This window comes from Ooceraea biroi, chromosome 7, assembly GCF_003672135.1.
Source record: "Ooceraea biroi isolate clonal line C1 chromosome 7, Obir_v5.4, whole genome shotgun sequence".
Lineage (NCBI taxonomy): Eukaryota > Metazoa > Arthropoda > Insecta > Hymenoptera > Formicidae > Ooceraea > Ooceraea biroi.
The window spans coordinates 12,179,862-12,204,892 of NC_039512.1; the positions used below are offsets into that span (position 1 = coordinate 12,179,862).

Consider the following 25,031-nt stretch of genomic DNA (forward strand, 5'->3'; position numbering starts at 1 on the left):
TTATTGATGTTATGATTACTACATTCTAACTAGTGGAGTAGTTTGTTGTGTACATATCTCATTAGCATATAATAGCTTTCTGGATACGTGTATCCCTCCACCAGCATCGCCCTAATTAATATCAATTATGTTAAATTACGCTCTTTTGGCTTTATTCAATTTATTGCATTTGTTCCGACACACACCATATTTTTACGCTTTGAAGCATTTCGAAACGCGTTCAATGTCCAGACGCCTTCACTGTTATTGATCTTTGATTCACAATTGTCCGAGCCGGATCCGCCCCGAGCAACGTCGCTCTTTCAAATGATATCCATTCTTTATATCGTTGGAAATGGCACTTCCTATTGACGATCCATTAACAATAACGACGTTCTTATATAGCAAAATAAACGGTGCGGCGAAATAAAACAAGAAAATGATTACAGAATCTATCTGGATTAGGAAAGGTATAAACGTTAAATACAAAAATTACGTGAAATTACTAGTTTTGTTTTGGAATTCACGAATGATAAGATAGGTCAGCATTTTCATGTAGCATAGTAAAAGTTCACGAGGCAAAATAAAATTCACAAACAAATATTTAAATGAGATATAAAAGATGTTTTTATATATTTTTAGAGCAAATGATTTTTCGATTAAACATTGCACCAGTCAACTGTCAACTTTTGAAACATGAAAAATATAAATAGCCTAACAAAACAATTTATGTGAAAAATATTTGTCACACTTTTCATGATAATATTAATGGTAATGTATGCAAAAAATAAGAAAAACTTCACAAAGACAGAATGTCCCTACCAAACAAGATTAAGTTTCGCGAAGGGAAAGGAAAAGATTAAACGTTTATTAAATTGAGCGACTGAGTGACTGAATAAAATGATTTACTAAGCTTCTTCTGAGCTTTTATCAAGTTTATTAAACTTTTATTAAGCGGCAATCATTTTGTTAGAGGCACTATGTCGACCATATGTTCATATATCTGACAGAGAAAGAGAAGAGAGACAGAGACAGAGAGAGAGAGGGGGGGGAGAGAGAGAGAGCGCGCGCCAGTAGATAATGGGTGTATACAGTTAATAATGCATGGTAGTGCATGGTTGCAACATTTCCAGAACAGGTTTGAAAAGGAAGTGGTTCGCAAACACGCGTCGTTGCCCATTATCGACAATGTACAATGTCAATACCTTTCAACTTTTGAATATGATTACATTACGTTAATCATCTACTGGTGAGACACGCGAACAAAACATGTTTCATCAGAAAATAAATATTTTTTAAAGTCAGTATTGTTACACTGAAAAATATAAAATATTCCTTGGTTGTTTACTGTTAATATACTCTGTTATTTTAATAATTAACGACAGAACCGATATTCGTAGAATGATATTTGTATTTCGTACATTGTGCTTTCTATTTTCAAGTGAATCCTCCATATATTTTTTAAACACGATGCGATTTCCTCGTATTACCCACGTAGGTGAAATGTTAATATTTCAGTTAGTAATATGTAAGGGTTAGTTTACTTTACAATTTGTATACGCGCCATAAAATGCGAGTCCTAAAGGGAAAGTAATAAAATCCTGACATATCTCGTAAAATGTTGCTTCTAAACATCAAAATGTCTCATAAAGTATTTTACGAAGACAGGATACAGAGATAGTCAGAAGAAGAATCATGATAATGATCCAGATAATAAATCAACAATAGTTTTTCTTCATGAATAATTAGTTGAAAACTATAATTTCGGCAAATTCGAAAATATATATAAAAAATATTTAGCACTTTTCATACTTATTGTCAGAAATGTTTTGCAATCATACGTACGTGAACAAAGCGGTAAAGAAACTATAATAGATATTTCAATTGTACAAGAGAGAAAGAGAGTGACACTTATTAATTGTTCGGATATGCTCGGGCGTTTTAGTTATATTATGGTGATTAATGGAGAATTGATAGAATAATGCCACGCCATCTTATTGCGGACGTATCTTATGAGAGCACGTCCGGAAGAAGCAGTTCTGTCATTTTTATCAGCGCAGGATATGTTGTGTGTGGAGGCTATTAGAAATAATAGGTATTAGAAATATAGGTCAACTTGAGAAACTACGCGAGCGAGCGAGGAAATGCGATCTTACGTCGAGCTGTATTTATAGGACAACGAAAGTTGCGATAATCCGATGGGGAACTTGAAGCGAATTACTTTCAAACTTTGATAGGAATCCGTAATGAAAGTTTTCGATATCTGTTGTGTTTGGATCATGTACATAATAAACGTGCAACAAAGGGATGCGATATTCTTTGCATGTTTTCTTGTATGTATACGTATTTAATATTTATTAGTTGTTTAAGTCGGAACGCTTTATATTCCGAAAAGAACACAAACTCGTCCAAATAAAACAGTAATCGAATTATTACAATCATTGCAAGCAGATAATGTTAGATATAAAATATAAAAATATAAAGATTGCAATATGTGATTGCTGCAATTCAATATAAATAAAACATTTTCCTCGACGATAATAACAATTGACGTAAGCTTTAATTTTCCGTTACACGAAAAATTGCATATTTCGATTAAACCATAATAAATTAAAAAATCTTCTATAAAATAGATTTAATCAACAGATACGAAATCCGATCGCAACATTTTGTCGAGACGGTAATAACAATTTCTACATCGCAACCACCTCCTTAATTGTTGATTGATTCGAGTAAGAAAAGCAGTTTTTATCGTAGACAATACTAAAATTGTCTAGGTCAGCGCTGATAAAGAATCAAATAAGATTGTAACGTGGCTATCGATTTTCCGTCTATCTTTCTCTCTCTTTCTTTCTCTCTCCTTCTCTCTCCCTCTCTTCCTTCTTATTTTTTTCTCCTTTTCTCAATTCGCTCTTCTACTCTCCGAAGCATCAAAGTCACGTATGGGTAGTAAAACAGACCGAGTGCACCGTAAGAATGTAACTTCTACGGTGGAGAGAAGCATGGCTCGCATAACGAAATTTCACTTGAAGATATAACGAATCCAAGTACAGCGACGAGAATAAATATACTTAAGACTTATCGCTTATGTTCGGTTATTGGCATAGGAAAGGTGGGGAAACTTTTAGACCGTACAATTCCGCGGTGCCGGATTGCTGCAATGTGGGATTTTTTATTAAACCCCGCGTTTTTCCGCGTCAGTTGTTTTTATGCAAAAATATCGCGCACGATAAATTGTAGAAATATTATTTTTCGGTTTTGTCGTTCATGGTTAGCTATTTATTTCCCCAAACCAGCATACATCCTCGAACATGTCGCTGTTGATGAACGTAAGATTTTTTCCGATCGAGCTCTTGGCGAGTAGCCGTTTGCCTAACTTTCGACGCAATGCATGTGTATACATTTTTCTCAGATAAATATATTACTTACGCAGCAAATAATAAATCATTTCACGCGGCGGAGATAAATTATCGCGTCCGCCCGAAAGCTTTCGGTGAACTTCACGTGTAAGTTCCACTAATAACGCCGGCTTAAACCTAACGCGCTCCCGGGCAAAATTAAGCGTCGCGATCGCTCGCGAGCACGCGCGTGCGCCCGAATTGGATTTGACGCGATTCGATCAAATTTGGATCGCAGAGCTGTCGGATATATCAAATAATCGCGCCGCCGTCGCTGCTTGATAATGACAAAGGAAACACGTCGGTTTCGGGGGATGTTCCGCGCGCGCAAGAAGAGCCCCGGGTCCGTTAGGACATATCGATCGAATTATGAACAGCGTCTAGAGACACGGCGGCTGGCATCTCGCGCGCGCGAAATACTACTAGCGGCGAGCTCTGGGCCCGGCCGCGTCTATTTACGCTACGCGCACAGTTGAATGCATGATGCTATTATCGTATCTCAGTAATTATCCCGAACCGATTGTGTTTCTAATGGGTTCAATCGATAACCGTTGTTCCACGGCCGGGAGCAGAGAGAGGCGGGCTTGCCGAGGTGGGCGGGAAGAGCGAAGAAATTACACGCGTAGGGACTTTTCGGATACTCGGGTTTCCAAAAAAAAACTCCCCTTCCCCTTCCTTAAAAAAAAAGATAAGAGAAAAAGAAGAGTGAAACGTTGGCGCTCGGGCGCACATTTTTTTTAATCCGTAATAACTCAAGAAGAAGGCCTCTTCCGACCGGTGTCCGCACGAGCGTATCTCTCTGCCTCTAGTCTCCCTCTCTCTCGTTTTGTCGTTTTTCGAATCTCCCCGACGTCGTTCATTTTTAATCCCTCATAACTCAAAAAGGAGAGACCTTTTCCAATCCACGTTCGCGCGAACGTTCCTCTCATTCGGCAATACTCGCTGAGCATTCGTGCATTTTTAATTCTTTAGCGGCTCTTCGTGCATTTTGTATTAACGAATATAAAATAAAATAAATTGTAATCATATTATTTTTCTGTCAGAACAATGTAACTTTTTTAATGGAGTGATTCGTACATTTATTATTAGGTCATTATATGGAATATTACGTGCACGCTCTGTTTTTAATGCACTTTATGAGAAACGGAGCTGTAACGAAAATAATTATTTTAGATTTAATAACGCTCTTTTAAGTGCACTATTACATAAAAGTTAATTATATATCTGTGAGAGGAGAGAACACTCTTGCATTATATAAAAGGTGTCTTATATTACATAAAAGGTCCTTGAAATAGGTTACCAATTCTAAAAGCGTATTCTATTCATCTTAACCTGAATTCAACATACTCCCACTCCCGTAATCACGTATGTTGACTGCTTATAGTCTGAATTAACTCGTAAACCTATAATTTTAGTTAAATCTTAATTATATCTCGATTATCTCGCTTAAACGTAAACAATATCTATGAACTTTTTCTTATAAAATGTACGTAAATTATTTTAAATGTTTAGAAAAAGCTTGCTTTTTGCTGCTATAATTTGTCGTGAGATTATATCAAATATATGGCGAATGTTCGATAAAGAATATTCTGCAAATTTGCTGGCCGCACAAACAATCTTATAAATGCAGAGTTTGCAGAAGTTCAACGGAGAAACGTCCTGGAAGGAGAAGCGAGGATAGAGGAAGGAATACTATTAAAACTTATGTAGACAAGAATCTAGAGATTTTCCTGTAACACGATTAATCCTACAACAGAATTAATTATTACAATAAAGCCACACAAAGTTTCCCAGTAATTATCGTAAACTCTTTTTTTATTGCCGATGGTCATATAAGAAATTGGATCGATTAACCTTGCCAATTTTAGCGTAATCGATCACATTGACGATGATGAGATTTTCGATACAATTTATTATTCGTCTCAGATATCTTTCTGCGCATCAAATCTTTTCTTATTTCAGTCATATGTACCTCTTGGGAATCGTTTTTATTTAGAATGTCGATCGTCTTGTTTTAATCTCGCTCAAAGAGTCGACTGAATTTGCAGGTTGATGAAAGAACACAGTTACGGGCACATAATTTATTGCAAAACTCGAAAATTCATGCGGTGGCAAAAACTTAGGCCTGAATTTTTCAGAAGATCCGCCAAGATTGTCGTTTGACCGAGGATGGAAGTTCCCGGCGGTTACTTAGGGAACTAGCACTCCAGAGATCATTTGATGATTCCGCCGAGTTTCCGGCTTAATTTTGATTCGCTTTAAAGTAGCTATGAATAATTGATGTCGCACGATAGCACGGTAAACTAGCTTATAGACTCTGCCACCGCTTCTCTCTCCTACCTTTCGCGGATCTCATAAACACCGGTGCAAGACACCGCGCGCGACCGTACGCCAGAATTAATATAAATTAACAGAGACCCAATTTAGGCGAACTCCCATACCTCCGGAAACTCGGATCCGTCTGCTGCTCCATTTTCATCCAATCTCATGCTCTTTCGTAAACAGTCCTGGAACGGGAGTTTCGAGAACCTTAATTCTCACACCACCGAGTCTCGCGCGACGATTTGTCGATAAGATCAGAGGGATTGAATCTCTGTGTTCCTTCCGCACGATATCAATCTCGCGGACCGATATTTCGTTTTCGTCGAAAAAAAAGAGTAAATCCTTCAATTAAAGACAGGAGGTAGAAGTAGAATTCTGTAATATCCGTCGCTTGCGTAATTGATTCATGAGTATCACGGAGTTGTCTCTGACCCACTTCGCCCTAAAATAAACCAGATATGCTTGCGAAAAATCTAATTAGATATCTTGGATTTTAATTGAATAATTGAGTCGCTTCAATAAATGTCAAATCGAAATATTTTTTGACGAACCAGATTGAACTGAAAAATACACGCGCGGAAATAAGTGACAAGGTTCACCAGATCTTTGATATTATTTTAACGAATATTGAAAAAAGATTTTATAATTTTTTAAAGACTGTGTTGGCGAGATTTAATCAGTAATCATTTCAATTAATTTCATAAAATGGAATTAATTTCTTCGTTGAAAACAATCTAGCGGATAAAAGACGATTCTCGTTTGATTCTTATCAGCAATTACCTACTAATTGCTGAGAAAAAAAATCGAAAAATTTTCCAGCATGGATTACGTAAAGATAGGCCTGTTTCTGAAATATAGCGCGCACACCGCGGGTTTTCATACGATATAGCTGATTGCAGCGTAGCGCGTTGACGTATATCGCGCCGGTGCAGCTCTTTCGACTTGCCCAGGTAGCTTGTAGCATTAAAGTGCGACTCGCGAAAACTTGGCGTGCCCGGATCGCATTAACATACACTGTCCCGTAATCTCTAGATACATATCGAAACATTTGCATTAGCCGTGTAGCACGTGGAACTAGCGCAAAATGTAGCATTATACATTTAAGGGCGGCTTGCCCTTAAATATAGTATAAATTTAAATTGACCTTACGCGTACAAAAGCGTGAGATAACACAGAGTCGACAATCCCGCATGCAGCGGCCCCTTAATGAGCGTGGCGAACTTTCGCCAATTTGTCGGGGATCATTTCTTGCGAAAGGGATGATATCGCGCGAACAAGAGCTCTCCCCGCTTCGAAACGATTTTGCATCTCTCATCGCGCACCGAAGGGAAAGGAATAAATTAAGCGAGATCGAGAGGCGATTGTCAATTATAGATGGCCTGGTGTCTCTCGTCTTCTACGTTCCTTTCAGGCATAGGCGTAGGATACTGCTTCTCCCGAGTTGGCCGCGTGAGCCGCTGGCGGCGCATCCAGCTTATGCACATCTAATATCTAAGATCAAAGTAAAGGTGCCGACTAGGGCATGACGAACTGTCTGGCCCTTCGGTGAAATTAAATGTTGACGCGACCTACAAATCATTCCTCCTCTCCCCTGCGACACGCCTCGTGTCATCACGCGCGCACACCGTATATTTGCTGTAATGGGGGACGATTTCGATTCTCATAACGTTCATAAATTTGAATATATTCCAGAGCGCCCGCGTAAAGCAATTCACGCTTTTCTGTCGGCGGGGAAAGGGGGGAAAAAGGGGCGCCGGCGAATATCGTAGCAATTATCGGATGTCGCCCGATGTCTCTTTCTGTTCCGTTCAATAATTCTTCCAATCCACCGTTTCCATTGTTTTGAAGCGACGCGCCGCGGAGTAAACGCGCCTGCATTAACAATGCATGACAGTTCTTGCGTTCTTTCAACGAAGGTAAGTATGTGCTGTCGTCATGTCACGCAGGTTCACGTTTCGATCGTATTACGTTATCGAGCAGTCGCAATGGCTGCTGTATACCTATATCCGTATATCGGTTTTGTCAGATTAATATGAAATTAATATAAAAGGATTAATATAAAAGGAGACTAAAAAAAGATGTTATAGGTATGTAAAATATCATAGGGGAAATTTAAACTGAATACTGCGAAAGATATTCTTAAGATTTCTTTGAAAATATTTAAAATATGTCGAGGAAGAGAGGAAAAAGTTTAATCGAAGTCATTGAGAGCGTTATGAAAATATTGAGTGCCTCGCAAAATTTCAAAGAAACTTTTTACGCGGCTAAGGGTTACATGCACACTTGCCACGACGCGAAGGAGAGCGTATTTACAAGCAATTTGAAAAAAGGGAAATGCATTGAACATCTCGTAGCTTAATTCCCTCCACGGGAATTTTTCCAGCGGGACATAATATCTACCTGTATCGTCACTATTGCAGATATTGTGTTCCGTACGTTTTCGCGAAACGCTTACACCGGTAAGATATTTCATGAATAATTCAGAAGAAAATACGATCGTAAAGGGTATGTTGATAATAATATGACGGCCGGGGGTGCATCCCCGTGTGCTTTATGTATAATCGAAAAAAAGCGCATGTACACTTCTGCCCCGGGCGGATACATAATTATTTTATCAAGGATTATGGTTTAGGCGACGGAACGCACTGCTCGATTCGGAAGTCAACTCCGCATCTGCTTTATTTTCCGGTTGCGTCCCGATGTCTGCTCGCACATCCCCCGCATATATATCCTTTTTCCCTCCTCTATTTCTCCGCATTCGCGCTAGTCATGTCACATTGGCTGCGAGCTGCTACGAACTTATTTCCCTACTTCGCAGTAACGTAGATTACTTGATAAGCCTTCAGATGAATACCCACCGACTCCGTCGCGACGTTGACGCGCACGCATCCAATATAAGGAAATCCACTTTATATAGTTCAGTCTTCCCAGCAGCAAATGCTAACCCGAGATGTAACTCTGTTAAAACTGTAGCATAATTCAGCACGTTGGAGCTTCGATGCGAAGATAAATTAATATTTTCAAAACGTTAATTACTTCGAGAACGCATTGAGCTTCCCTGTCTCTCTCTCTCCTTCCCTCTTTTTCGCATTTACGTCTCAATGCACTTAATTTAAATGTAAAAGTGGTATCAAAGAGATAGATAAATTACTTAAAAAATTGAAGAATTAAATGAAATATTTCATTGGCGTGAGTAAACATCATGTCTAGGCAATATGAAACAATGTTATTGCCTCTAATCCAATATTTCCTCAAGCATTATGGCAATAATGTTCCACTTCTTGTTAGATAAGTTGTTTATTAGCGATCACGTACGAGAAGTCAGAGAAAAACGCTGGGTATTTTTCTGTTCTTGAACGTGACAGAAAAGAAAGATTAAGGGAGTTTCCACGTGCAACTGTTCGGTGCACACATTTACTTTATAACAAAACTTATTCGCCGGCATGGAAGACTCCCTAACATGCCAGGTGCTTTACGACGAGTATAAAATACTGTGACAGTTTATTGAGGAAATCATTCGACGCGTAAAATTTTACGAGATTTACGAAGAACTGCTCTTATTCCAACTAATCGCGTTTTCACAGACTATATATTTTCGATGATTCGCATTTAAACTCATTGGAAATTAACGTCATTTCAAGAGGATGACATTTAGAAACACTTAGAAACGTTGAAGGATCGATCGAGCCGTCATATTCTAAAAGCAGACTTCGATTGAAGTGGACTTGAAAATGAAATAATACGATCAGACAATTTATTTTTGCCATCTGGTCGACCTCAACAGGATATCTATTCGCATTCATGATTTCATTGCTTCGCGCGTAACATTTATAAATTAATTTTAACTGCATACGTGCACCTGCACTTTTTCTTCCGAGTGTAGTGTTAATTAATATTAAGGCAACGTGAGTGCAACACACGTGAAAGAACAAAGAATTTCCGAGCTGAACAAATCCTGCTTAACTGGATGAGGGTTAAGGGGGTACGTTGCGGTAATATACGAAATACCTAAAGTTTCCACAATGTTATCGCATACCGCATTCGTACGCTGCAAGGACTCGCGGTATACGTGAAGTCTCCATAATGTAATCGTATGTGTAACACATTCTTAGCCCGAGAGATGCTTAGCGAGAAGAGAGAAAAGTAGGGGATGCAGGGGGAGGATAGGATATTAGGTCCTTACCAACAAAACTCGTTTCAACTTTAGTCAAAAGAGCGCGCGCTGGAATACAAAGTGTAAAGTGTATCGTCGGCGCGTATCATGTGACGTACGCGCCTGCGCGCGCGCGCGCGCTCCAATACGTTATTTGATTAATTATTATTATTAATTGGAATTAATTATGGTTCCACTATTCTCGGAGAGAAATGTTCCTCTTTGTCTCTTCTAGGAGAAGAGAAAATATTTACACGCTTCTGCGTTGTTCTCAACATTTCATAATTTTTCAACGTAACTCGCATAACTCATAATATAATACAAAGATTATAAAGAATTACAAAATGTTGCTCCGTGGTAGAGAGATTCGCAAAAACCATTAATCATTTTTTTATGTAATTATTAAATTAAATTTCTAATTTATGTAAATAATTATCATAAATGTAATACATGTATGCGCTGCTTATTATAAATTAAGTGTCGCGAAACTGCCTCGGCGAATTTAGGACGAATGCATATGAGGCTCGGCTGCACCTTTGCGAGAGAGGGTGCCATTTAGGCGCTCATTGACACGCATTCATTGGGCGTCGGGGTCGCAATTGACTCGAAGTGAATCAACGATAGTCCTAATCGTCGCGCTTGTGCGCACCGTCCAATTATACAGGACGCAAAGGCACGAAGCGCGTTATTCTTACGGACACGCTATGCACATTCTTGCCCCCGTGCGCGAGGAGGGGAGCAGTGGGGTGTATTGAAAGAGGGCGTGCATGTTGCGTGCTTAGAACTGTGATTACATGGTTACCATCCCCTACGTCTTCATCTACGTGGGGGTTTTCCACCCACGTGTTCCGTAATGCACTCTGATAGCGTAATTTAGTCGGGCCACTTTCTAGCGCAGCACGCGCGCCGCATGCGAATATCGCATCGCATCGCATCGCATCGCGCAAGGAAATCGCGTTTGCATTGCGTATGATTTATTTACGCGCGCGCGCGCGCCAAACAGTATTTCATGAGAGGATGCTGCTTCCGCAACATTTGCAAATCAGAGCGTCCCGCTTCGTCGACATCGCTCTTCTAATAAGCATGCATTATGCACAAAATATTTCATCGAGAGCTGCGTTCACCGACGGACTGGCTTACGAAATTGTATAACACATTGTGTGCGCAGGTACTATTGAGTAGCTTATACGTATCGCACAATATCGGGAAATATATTCCAGATCGATATATTTTTTATGAAATTTCTCGAAATAAAGTGTTAGATAGAGTATTGTAACAGAAAAAAATAATCTAATGAATTTTTGATGATTTTTGTATACGTAAGGTATTTTTATAAAATTTTCGCTTAAATAAAAAGTCACTGGATAAAAAGAGTTCGAAACATTGTGTGTGTGTGTGTACGTAACGTTATCCAATTACTTAAAAAATTATTAGTTAGATGTCAATTCCTAATAATAAATTTCACTTTAGGAGAAAAGTTATTACGTTATATGCGATATTGGCAGGCATAAGATTTTACATTTTTCCATTATATGAAGCTAAGAATATAGTTTTAATAATGAAACAATCTTGCATTCATAAGTCTTTTTATATTTTATCGAGATTGGCAAAGAATAGCATATGAGAAAAGAGAATTTTATTTCAAGAAAAATATGATTTTTAGTTGCATATATTTTTATTTTCTCACAAAATGAGTGCAAATTGTTAATATACAATCGACATTTCTTATATTGTGTGACCTGATACTAAAATTTCATAGCAATACGATTCTCTCGTATATTTCGATTATTATTCAAAAGTTTAAAACTCTTTTAAAAGTTAGATATTACTTACGTTACGATCGTATTTCTCTCTCTCTCTGTCTAAATATTTAAATATAAGATATTATTTACACATATGATACTGCGATACTTTAGTCGAGAAACGTTCAAACAAATTTTTGACTAAAACGATCATATTTTATACGTGCATTTTTTTGAAACTAGGTAAGAAATTTTATTATTTTCGTATGCGTTAAAGTCAAATTCTTTTGTATTTTTTTAACTTGGTTTCTATAATGCTATCTAATTTTTAATGATAAATATATATCTTGATAATTTATTGCTTCTAATTAGAATTCTATTAAAATAAATCTTTTATAGAATAAAGATTTTATATTAATAATTTTCAATATTTCCAATTTTTGGGAGAATAAAAACTATATACATATAACTATATGTAACTGAAAATGATATATTTTTTGAATTAAAAATTACATGTACTTCTTTTCATATGCTATTTCTATTATATTTGAAATATAATGTTCCACTAAAACAAGGTTTTTACTTTGGTATTATGATAATGTAAATTTTATCTATAATAAATTTCCATTTGCAAGGTTATATTTTTACTCGTATGTGACTGGAGAACCGTTGATATTTCGTCATTTTTGCTGAAAGAGGTTTTGATGCTCTATTTTGGAATCACCTTGCACATCTTGTTATAAGTTGTTACGTTGCTCTTATTCGCATATCATGTAACTGTGTTCGCTGAGTGTGCACGTAATATGTGTCCCAATAACTTTCTTGTCGTGCCATTTTTCCGCTTAATATGGAGATATGTGTAAAACTGCATCTGCACGCTATTATACAGTTTAAATATGTATCTGATATTCTTTAATGTATTTGTTTTTTATTATGACATTCTGTAATGTATTATTTTTGTATTGTGATATTCTTTAATGTAATATTTTTTCATCGAAAGCCACTAGTTCTTTTCTTTGCTTTTTTTATATAAAACTGTTACTTTTTTATCGACACACAATGTAGAGTTCAAACATAAAAAAATTACGATGATTGATCGATAAGTTTGCCCTAAATCTACGTAGCTTCACTGTGTATGCGAAGAATTACACGGTACGGTCATCGGTTCAACTAATGAACAAATAATGATCGATCATTGATGATACGATCGTGTAGTCATTAACTCTGAACACATTTGGTCAACAGACCATTTCATTTTTGCATTGACCTCTCTTTTTCTGACCTCTCTCTGTCTTTGCCATTTGTCGGCCATCCTATCACTACGCTGAAACTCTTTCGCAAATAGATTCCTCACAGCAACACAGAATTCACGGAAGCAAAACAAACGTACCGAGCTTGACGGCACTGTTAATTAATTTACGAAATGTCGCTTGCGGTCTTCGATTCCCGTAAGTTATTCATAGTCCGGTATTTCTTTTAAAAAAAATTGCGGGCCGCGTACGTTTAAATTATACCTTTCCACCGCAGCTGGTGCAATGGCGGCACAGATGGGACGGGAAATTAAAGGTATTCTATGTAAAACATTAATATATTAAGCAAAGTTTGCCTTAATATCATTACATAGGACGTGATAAACGCTTTTCGTGCACGTGGCCCCACGTTTCTTAACAACTGAAGCAATTTTTCTCTGACCACGAAAAATCGGAACGTGGACAATCTTTAAATCGCAATCTCGTGGAGAAAGAAACTTTGGCAAACTTTAAGATTGAATGCGATATAATAAAACATTGTGCAGTGAATTTTGCGCATGAACGTTACTTATTTAAATATGAATAAGGTAAAGCGTTTGACAGAAAAGGATAATTTATAATTAATAATGTAAAATAATAATTATGTATTTTAATTAAAAAAGTTGATGAATTCATTTATAAAATTTTTGCCAAATAATCCACGTAATTTATTTAATAAAGTATTATAATTTTACTAATTTTTTTTATCCATGTATATTTAACGTAAAAGTTGTAGACAAAAGATTAAACTCTACGTAAAATTCTCAAAAGAAATCTCTCCGACTGGTTAGAATTATAATATTTTAAACATATGACGTCAATCGTAATTGTCTCCATCACTGCTCTATGCGAAATAAATTTGGGAGAAAATTTTCGGCATATGAACTCTCGGACAGTCCATTTTTGGCGACGTCGCGATCAATACCGTAAATTGCAATTTAATCTTGATTTCGTTTCACCTAGATACGTGACGGGCTTCTGAGAACGCGCTTTGCTTTAATCAGTAAAACGAGAAGCTTTAAAAAGACGCAGTTAATTAGAAGCACAAAGGAATAAATGCGAAATGAAATAACTTTTGGAAGCACTTCGCGGACCAGCGTGTGACCGGCAGCCTTAAATCGGATGATATTGCCTCACGTGGACCAGCTCCACATCCGACAATAAGATTCCGATATAAGATAGTGGGAAAGGTCCGTCATTTTGTCCCGTCGAATTTCAGTCCGAAGGAGAGCTTTAAATAACAGCAACTCTCGAGCTTGCATTTCGAAGAGAGATCCGTGGCCTTCTTTCGAAATGGAAAACGTCTACATATCGTGTACACGTAAATCCGAATACAGCGAGAATTACTAAAAATAAAAATAAAAACTGCCCGCAAATCGCGTGTAAATTTCCCATGTAAATTGATCTAATAAATGCCGCGAATCTTTTGAATTCACCCAATATTATTTCAGTAATTTACTCCGTATTCCCGCTATATACAGCTGTTTCACCAAAATGAAGCATTTATCACGTTCGTGGATGTTCGTGCGCGTTCTCGGGAACTTCCATATTATTAAATTTCCGCAGTTACAGTTCGCATATATGACAATTATCTCTTGTCACAATTCCGTTCTAACTATTCCCGATGTTCACAAGTTAGGAATTATAGACCAAACACTGTTTCATGTTTTCTCGCACGCGGATTACGCAACACGTAATTCAAGTCCACTTCTAGCAGTCTTTAATCGCGGGAGTGTTATTAACGTGAATCCAGCGCGTTAAGCTATTCACAGGATCACCATCTCGCGGTTGTAAATTCTGTATGATCGTATATTCCAATCTACGTTATTCCGTTATGATTATTGAATTGTATCGATTTGTTGCATATATCTGGCGCGTAATATCTATTAAAGTGAAGCGCGTTTTAAATTCTAACGCTGTAATTCTGAATTGTTTATTCATACAATTCTTATAAATGTTCCCCATATGTATACATACATATATATAAAATTATAGAATTTTATACCAAATACTGAGAGAAAGAGAAACGTGCATTATAAATCGCTTAAAATGGGTAAATATTTCCTATGCTATCAAAAGCCATAGAATATTACACCGGATTTTAACGCATTATAGATTCTATAAAATACACTGCGAGCAAAAAATTTATTTTACGTAATAATAATGTAATGTAGGAGAAAGAAAATAAATGCTCTTGCAACATGATATTGATCCACACGGCAAAATATGGTGCCCCGCGGATATTCTAAAGATACATGCCGTCCGCAGATTTTTTTAAACTATTTGGAACTGCCAATGAATGATTTTGAACATATAAAGTGACTGCGAATATATGCATAAAGAGCATATTTAAAGCGGCTAATACTTTATTGTTTATTATTTACCTGTTTAAATATTGTGTAATCGTTAAAATATTCTGAAAAATGTAATCGGATTATAATATATTTATTCAATACATAATCTGATAATGTTTCTCGATATCATATCGAAAAATTATTGATTTATTAATATAAATAAATTAAACACAATTTTTTAAAATAACATTTACATATTTACCACATATGGATGAACGAAAATCCGCAAAATATGCAACATAAATATAATACAAAACCGAGTTTCAAATATATCGCTTATTATGGGAAATTACATCTAATGATCTAAATTTTTTAAACTCGATCTTCTATTTAACCAAGTTGACATTACGTTCCCTGATAATAACGTTCGAAAACTAAGTAACATCAATGCAATGTAATTGAATTTGTTGCAATCTCAAAAAAAAGAAAATCCTCGCTGTTTTTGTTTGCTCGTAAAACTCGAAAGATCATTTACATTACTAACACGCAACGGTTTATCCAAGTATAAAATAAATAAAGAAAAATAAATAAAAAAAGGAAGTATCCGTCTATGGGGAGAAAGGGGAGGGGAGGGTGGAAGGGCTGCGGTTTGTTTGTATTTTGAATTATTCTGGCGGATGGATTTGATCTGTGTGTTAGCTTCAGCGGTGAAACTCGAAAACACTTCTATTGCACATTGTCTATTTATATTACGGAAAGTAAGCGCCAGCAGCTCTATATATACACACACACATATATAAAATATACAATATATGAAATATATACATACATACATACATACATATACATATATATGCATATGTTCTTGCCGCATATTTGGTTTAAAATTTACCAGAACTAGACTGGGTCTACTTGTATTTTCAGTACTTCGTACGAAAACTTGGATTAAGCATGTGCCGTATTCGAAACGCCGCATGTCTTTCGGCGTTTTTAATTTCGCTTTGTAAGTAATGTAACATGAGATTGCAACTGCAACTGTGAATCGAATAAAATTGTTTGTCAATCTCCTGAACATGGGATGGAATATACGATGCCTGTTGCGTGAACACTGCGAATCGGTGCGTAATATCAGCAATGTGTCGATGCTAGCAACGAGGAAAGAACGAATAAACAATGCGAATGCATTGATTGCGGCTGTCTCCTATAATGAATGAACGTATAAATGAATAGGTAATTACGTACATAGACTGTTGTCTTGAGATATGTATTAATTGACGGAGTGCGCAACAATAGATACGTATAGAAATACGTAAAATGAAAAGAATGTTTACAAGTGATTCGATAAGAAAGTATCTATAAATTAAGTATCTACTCTGTGAATTATTATTGGCTGAGATATGAATTTTGTATTATGTCTATATAAGAATTGTGTTTTTATTGGTTGCCTTAAATGTAGAGTTTTTTGCACATCAATTTATTATATTATAACTCTTGAGCAGTTCTTCTCGCTTTTGTCTCTGCATTATTCTTTGCATTATTTTTTTACGACGAATTGTCTGGTAAATTAAAAGTCGACATTTCCTTGAGAGAGATCCCGAAAGAAGTTATTTAGCGCGGCGAACGCGGCGGAGAAATAGGAAGTTATTTCCAATTTTCAGCACCGTATATCATTATAATTAAGCCCGAAATTAAAACTCTATTAAAGCGAAGTCCATTTAAAACTAACGTAGGATCATGGTTTCATTACGTATTCACCTCGCCGAAGTTTAGCTTGCCAAATGAAGAAACTTGTTTGCTAAAAGTCTTGTTTCTCGTCGTTTATAACTCCATTAACGTACCTCGATACTTGACTCACATACTCACGCCAAGAAAAGAAAAACCGGCTACTATCTGTCGTCAAGATTAACGTTTCCAGTTGCAGGACGAGTAAAACGACCGTGAAAGCCCCGTCCGCATTACATATTTGAGCTGTCGAACTTACCCCTTCAGACGTAATGTCGACCGATGTTTTATCGTATATCGTTACGTCGTTACACCGATTGTACCGCTGGGAAAATGTCCGTATCTCTTCTAGAAAATGAGATATATGCGAGATTTAACGCGGGAGTTTCTTCCCCGTGCAAGATTGCATAGCGCACGTGTGCACGTGTGCTCGACGTAGAGTTGCCCGACGAATTTGCAGGGTCTAGCAGGAAGCAATTACGACCGTCGCGCGCTGAAGAGATGAATAAAATATGATTACGGGCGGACAATGAGGCGATAAAAATTCAATAATCCTCGTCGTTATGACGGCGCTCGGATATTTTGCGTTCATACGTAATGAATCTCAACAGTCGAATAGCATGTGGCGTTGCATTGCGCAAACATTTCACGGGCTAGTGCAAAAACCAATACACCATTTGCTAAATGTAATCATTTTCATCTAGATCCCGGCCATTTATATTTATAGAAGAAAATAAGGAGACAGTGTAATTGTCGACAAATTTATAACAGTGATGCTGTTAAAAATGAGGATGAGAATTGAGACAAATTAAATAAAATATAAATTTTATGTAAATTTGTTCTTTATATATAAATTTCATACATTCTGTCTGTATTTCTATAAAATAATTATAGAATAAATATATCTGCTTTATGTGTATAAATTTTATGTCTGAGATGTATGTAAAATGTCAACAGGATTATATGAAGACTACATGTTTTTCTGTCGCTCTCTGTAAAATTAAATTAAAATTAAATTTTAATAATAAAATTTTTAAATCCACCATGTTATTTTTTAATAATAGACTCACTGAGACTGATCTTTCAGTTAAAAATATTGAGGCGTTAATCAAAGTTCAAGGCAAATAGACACGTGAATTATGTATTTCTCGTTTAATCTTGCATAACTTTACCGCACGGCAATCTTAATATTCAAAGTTTAATTACACGGGATGATTCGTAAACGCATGTGAATGCTTTAGGGGATAAATCTACGGATCTACTAAAATGGATGAGAGAGAGGTATCATGTGAATACAATCCGTTCGTACCGTACTTTCTTTAATATGTGAATTCATCTTCCGGAACATCGCATGCACGTACCATCATAAATTGTTCTGTAGATGTACTTAATATTCGAAATTGAAGAGCAGAGATAAACTAGAATCTTCCTGATTGTTTAATGGGGCATGTTTATTAAGGAAAAATCAATTTTGAATCGGCCAGAATCGCATTTCTGTATTTCCGAACGTATTCCGTATAATATTATGCTTTTCATTACTTATACATATTGTAATATGTGCAAAGTTTATGTACAAATACAGAGCGAGCGTTTACATGCGTCGTGTTTTTCATAAAGTAGTACAGTATTCTTGAAATCTCGGATAAGAGGGTGCTCTCTTCTTATTTCTTATTCAAAATGGACCGGTGTTATGCACTGACGTCGCAAAGATGAATTTAAAATGCTGCCTGAAATAAAAGCACTAAAGCGCAGCCTGTGCTTTTCAGTTATTTTCCGCCGTTCCTAAAGACTATAAAGCGTGTCGCCAAAGTTGTGGATGCATAAATAATTAAGGACGCCGTACGATGTTAAATTGCGTAATGAACTTATAACAAACTTATTCGAGTAATACCTCAGCATTAAACGTGTGCAGTAAACTTTTCGCCGCGCCACGTGAAAAATAAATAAATCGTTTTCTCTGTTAATACTGATGTACGTAATAAGTAATAATGATAAGAATGAGTCGTGAAAAATTTCTAAGTATAATATTTTGAAGTTCGCCGTTTGCACAGCATGCTCTTTTTTATAATTACTATTTTATCATCCTTATCGCCCATAGTAATCCTTTTCGGCGTGAAAAGGGGGCTAACTTTGTGCTATTAGAAGAAGGCTTCCCCTTTTTCTCTCCCGCGAGAAAGTGGACCATTAAGGCGCTAATAAAGATAATGCTTTGCTAAAGAGAGTACCCATCGATATCTACATGTGCTACTGAGAAACGAAAATGAATTCAATTTATTATTAATGTACTGCGGGTAATAAAAGATTTTTGTTTTTCGAAATATTTAAAATATCCGAAATGAATGCTTCTTCATAAAATGTAATTTTTATTTATCATTTTCCTAGCAATTTTACAAAAGCTTTTCGTTTAAATTGTAATAGTTTTTTACATTTTCTACTGCTCAATTATAATTTAGCATTTTCGAATGAAGAGTGCTGTTAAATAAACAATTTCAAACAATATTGCGGTCCAATATTAGAATGTTCCCATATAATATGTAATTTATGCAAATTATAACTGCTTAATCGCGAAATATATTACTGAAGTCTACTAAAGTGTAACAATGTAATCGCGGGATCATATTTTGAAATTGAAATTGCTTCAAGCATCTTGATCACATTGTCGCGGCTGCAATATCTTTTACAACAGAGGCAAATAACTGAACTTTTATATCAGGTTCTACGAGAAATTATGACTCTTCTCGAGGAATTCACGGGCATAACGATAAGAACACTGTATCGAAGCAATGAATCAGTTTACTTCAAGCTACGCGCTTCTCTCTTGTATTATATACTTTCATCTGTCTGTTACAGATAACAGTTTTATCTTGGAAATGAAAATTTTGTTTTCTAGGTTGCAACAAACAATAGATAACGCGCATAATTATTTTGCTCGTTTAAATGATGGTTTAAATGATGGTTTACATGATTCTGTCGATAACAAAAATTGAATAAAACCAGTCTTATCGGCTTAACAAAATTCTTTTTTTTACAGCGTTATACGATGGTTTTATTGTAATATGATACTATAAATACGATACTACAAATTTTAAAAGAGGAATTCAAACTGATCGAGCATAGCGTTGATAACGGTATGCTCACCTTTAACGCAGCCATTTTGTTTGATAAAAACTACAGAAGAAATATCTAACTGTCGAGTAAATTATATATTGTATAATTAGCCCACGCAAGCTCAAAAGAGGAAAAAATGGTTAAACAAAATTGCTGACAAAGCAATGCGGACGGCAGGTAGTTAGAAGTAAAGAGCTGTCGCGATAACGACCTCATCCTTTGATAATAAAACTTTATCTGTCGAACTTTTCTGTTAGATATTGAAAAGCGGTGGAATTTACATCATAACTTTGAAAAGTTGCGCAGCGCGCCTACAGCTTTTGGAATTGTTTGATAAAACTTAACGTTTTTCGTAATTGAAACGCATGCTACACATTTCTGATTTTTTACTCTTGTACTCATATATCAATACTGCATCTACGTGCTTAAAACATATTTTAAGCGTACCTCTTACGCTTGAAATGTAGTTTATATGTATAAGCGTATATATGTTATCCAATTTTACTGTATCAACGGCAATCTCTTTGACAAATTCGAAATCGATTTTTCCTTGATGAACCTCGGACGTTTTAGCCAATCAGTGAATGCATTTAAGTTTTTATTACCGACAAGCTTTTTTCATTAAATTAATGACTTTATTTTTTAAGTAAAGTGTAAAATTCGGATACACACACGCACATTCACACAGGTACGCACACACACATACCAAGATTTATTTTCGCAGTAGCCAGTTGTGCGTGTAGCATTTTCTGATTTATTGATTCTCATAAAACATTTTTTGACCATTATCGTCCTCGCGTACATTATTCAATTCTTTTCTCTGAATTCGAATATTTTTCTGTTCTACCTCTTTTGGATTTCAATAACAACTTGAAATGAAAATTTCGGAATTTTCCATGTAGTTCGTTCTGTATGTTTATTTTATTTTTCACGTTTATTATATTTTCCATTAATTCGTCAGGAGTAGTTTTATTGTGTTTAGTGACTGTTTTATTTTCCTTTATACTTGTTTCTGTTAATAATTTTTTTCAATGATTTTTGCACAATATTTTTTATTCTTATTATTTTGTGGCTTCTAGCGGTTCACACGAGTATGTTATTAATAATGTGTTCACTATACCGTAAACGTGAAACATTTAAAAAATAGGCATTTTTAAACACTCGCTTATAAGTCACAATCTTAAATTAGACTGTGTCATTCTCAGATTTATGATATTACTCGGATTCGCTTCTTTTCTTTCGATATATAATCGATCTTTCTGATAATAGATTTTCTTCTAATCGACATTTCGGTTAATCGAGAAGAGCTTGATAATCAATCTAGATTTTCGATTAAACTTTACTAACCGTTATTTGTTTCTGTCAGTATCCATTACCGAGATGTTGACGTCTTGTGAAAAACAAGTACAGGTTCTAGTCGATTTCGTGTGATTTTTATCCGCTGGAGAACAATACCCCATAGTCCCCTCTTCCTATAGTCTCGCCCACCCGCACCGGAAATAGCATAATTAATGTATGATCAGTTTAATTGCTCGATTGTGCTCGGTTTGTTCCGTTTAAAAGTGCACGATGATTACAAGTAATTAACGGCAATTGATGTGCGTATCATTTTAATTAGGTCAATTCAGCCAATTAGCATTTGCGACCTCGTAAGAACGAACGGTCCATCAAAAAAAGGGAACACGTTAATATTGACCGACGAGATTACAATGACAGGACGGGCAAAATAGAGAAATGCGAAAGAAAAGCGCGCGAGGTTCATAAATTAAGCAGAGATCTCAAAGAGTATAAATCAAAGGCAACAACAACGTAGAAATTTTAAATTTATGTCCGATATATCACGTAGCAATGTAAAATTTAAATCACCGCATCGGGGTCATCACCCGTATTGACAGTTGCCGTGACGTTTATTTATTCTCCGTTTCTAGTCGATTTATTGGTACAATGACGTTCGCATCACATTCCTATAAGTCTGCCCGCATCGCGAATTAGCGCGATTTAACGCGATTTCTTTGACCAAAAGTTATTTATATTAACTCAGAGTTCTAAACGCTTGTAATAAAATTCTCTTTGACACACGCCGTGCGCGTGGATAAACGTGTATACACGTGTACACACGTACACGTACCACCGAGTCGGTGTAAAAATTTTTAGAACCAGCTAAAACTATTTCGCCTCTCGAAAAACATAGAGACTAGTTAATTCATCGACAAACCAAAATGTTTTTCAGAGAAAAACTTTATCGATAGAATGAAACCTATTTTTATTTCTGCAACTCTCGTCTCATAATATACCAATTCCATTGAATCTACAGTTTATTTGCTAATTTGCCGCAAAATAGATTTGTTAACGCAACGAAATAGTCTCTCGCTGTTGTCACGGAAATATTTTATCGCTCGTAATAAGCGGAATCTGTTTTATTAAGCTCAACAAGCTTCTTATCTGGATAAAGACAGAAGGATATTAGCAGTCATGACGTTTAATCATTTTTCTTGCCGTGATAAGAGTTCACAAAGAGTTCTCGTGTGCGAGTACGTGCAAAGAATCATTTCGTATGCTGGGTATGAGTATTGATTAAGTCAGTAGCATGCGAATTATTCTCTCTCTTTCTCTCTCTCTCTCTCTCTGCCTCTCATTTCCTCTTTTACCCTTGCGCTCTTCTATCAGCCCGATAACGTACAGCCATTTTCGCTCATGTCGTTGTCAGCGAGACGTGCTGACTTAATTATATGTAATTTATCACGATTGGAGACGGTATCACACACACGATCACGCCATCTAATGAAAGCCATTTACGCAGTCGCAGTCATTATTCGAGGTACGATTAGTCCGAACCCTCACGTCATAGTTTTGATAACCAACTTGGCTTGAAATAATATTAACGTGGATTTCTTCATCAACGGTGCACACATGCCGTCGATTTTCTGGAGCGTGGAAGTCTTTGTTGTTTATCGAGCAAAATCAATGTGCTATTATTTTGCAAAATTGTATTTCGATAAAAATGAGAGAGTCTACCTTCGACGTTATTCGATAATTAAAATAATAACCGAATATTGATTCTCCCTTGTTTAATTTCGAGAAAATTATTTTCCATAGAACGCGAAACACGTTAGAAGATAAGAAATAATGATCTTTATTTTAAACTTGACTTTGCACGATTGAATCCGTCGAACAACAGATTTCACTTGGTTTTCACGTTTCACTTGATGCTTAAAATAAAGTCTAACAAAAGTTCCACGGTAAAATATTGAAAGGACCGTGTTTCCGCTCTCTTTTATTTGTTCGATTGGCCATGAATGACTCAAAAACGCTAAGCTCTTTCGCATTACGACACGAGGTTCACAGGCGGATTTTCCCGATCGTAAAAGTGAGCCGATTCTTCTCTAATTTATGATCGGATCGATAGGTACCCAATCTAATAATGCCCTCTTCCAGAACGTTTACCACGGATGAAATTTTTATTAAATTGCTATTTACATAATCGGGGCCGAAGATATTAATGCGATGCATAAATCGGACAGAGGGCAAGACTGTAAACCGCGTTTCTGCTGCGGTGCTCTAAGCAGCGAGATGAATAAAAGTGAATGAAATTTTGCTGGAACCCGTTGGTGCGCCACGAATTAATCATTAATGCAGATTGCAATGCACGAGAGAGGCAGGAAACGCAACGCTCCAGTATTTAAATAATATATGAAACAGCACATCCCTTCTGTCTCTCGAAATTAAACCTGCTGTTTCACATAAAGAAATGACATTCTCGCCACACACATAGATCATCGCGGTGTACAAAGCGCATTATTTCGCAGCGTTTCACGAAATATTAAGTAACCCAGATAACGAGACTTTTTAAAGGAAGACGAATGAACGTCTTTTTTTTCGAGCGATCCATCTCGGTAATGCATTTTGGGAGGACGCTCCCAAGTCGCAGTACCAAAGTTGCAGTGTACAGTGTTATAAACAGCCGACAAGTTTTGCCGTTCGCGCGGCTGTTTAATGTAAATGCATCGCGTCCCCAATTAAGTCGATTAGCAATTACGCGCAACTGCGCGAAATTAAGCCACTGTTTGACACGTGACAAGCAATGCGCAAAACACCGACCTGACCGAGACACCCTTCTCGTTGCAGAATCGAGGCAGCTGATCATCAAGAGTATGAACGTGCCGGCCACGGTGAAGGCGAGCGAGACCGATTACGTAATCCTCGACTGCGACTACGACCTTGAGAACACGTCTAGCAAGGGCCTCGTCGTGAAATGGTTCTTCAACAACAACGAGGTTGCCTATCAATGGATCTATGGCAGGCATCCCCAGGCTGCCGAACCGGCCGCCAAGTACGTCGACCTCCTCTACAGAGCCAGCGATGATCCGTACACCGAATACCGAGCCATGAAATTGAATAAGCCGGGTATCGATCTTACCGGCGAGTACACGTGCGTTATATCTACTTTCGCGGACGAGCGGATCGCGAACGCCTCCATGGTGGTGTACGGTGAGTATCCTCTTGTTTGCGAATAAGTATAATGGATGATTCTCGCGCTGCGCCTCGTTCTGCTTGCCTAGAACGAGCCATCGATACTGATGACGGCGCGCTCGCGCGAATACCATCAACGATACGTGTGAATCAGGCCGACCGGGTACAAGCGGAAATTGACAGTTTAAGACTACGGGGGTGCTTCTGGGCATGGACTCTATCCCCCCCTGAATGTGTTACGCAAAGAAAATGTCCCGATAGCCATCAAAATGTTATATAACGTACAATCGGGTGTATTAATGTCGTCCGGGGGAGCGCTGGCCGGGTTCGCAGGGATATCTGAAGCGATCACGCGATTCGCGGATCCTTCAGTCCTCTACGAGCACGAAACAGTTGGAACATGTAAACGAGGAGATATTTTTTTTTAAGTACTGCAGAGGAATTCTCGACGGTTCGATGTAAGCTGGACAGCACACTACTAATGCACCAATGATTGTACAGGGTGATACAGAATTGGCAGAACACAGGTAGAGTCAGCAAGTCATTCAAGTCAT

General features: G+C 36.9%; 1 protein-coding gene across 1 annotated transcript in view; it reads left to right on the forward strand.

The window, feature by feature from the left end:
• The window catches only part of LOC105279767, a 71,729-nt gene that overhangs the window by 37,777 nt on the left and 8,921 nt on the right, over positions 1–25,031 (forward strand). The window contains exon 2 of the mRNA XM_011339777.3: positions 24,133–24,495. Coding sequence (XP_011338079.1) covers positions 24,133–24,495 — 363 coding nt within the window. The remainder of the gene's footprint in view (positions 1–24,132; positions 24,496–25,031) is intronic.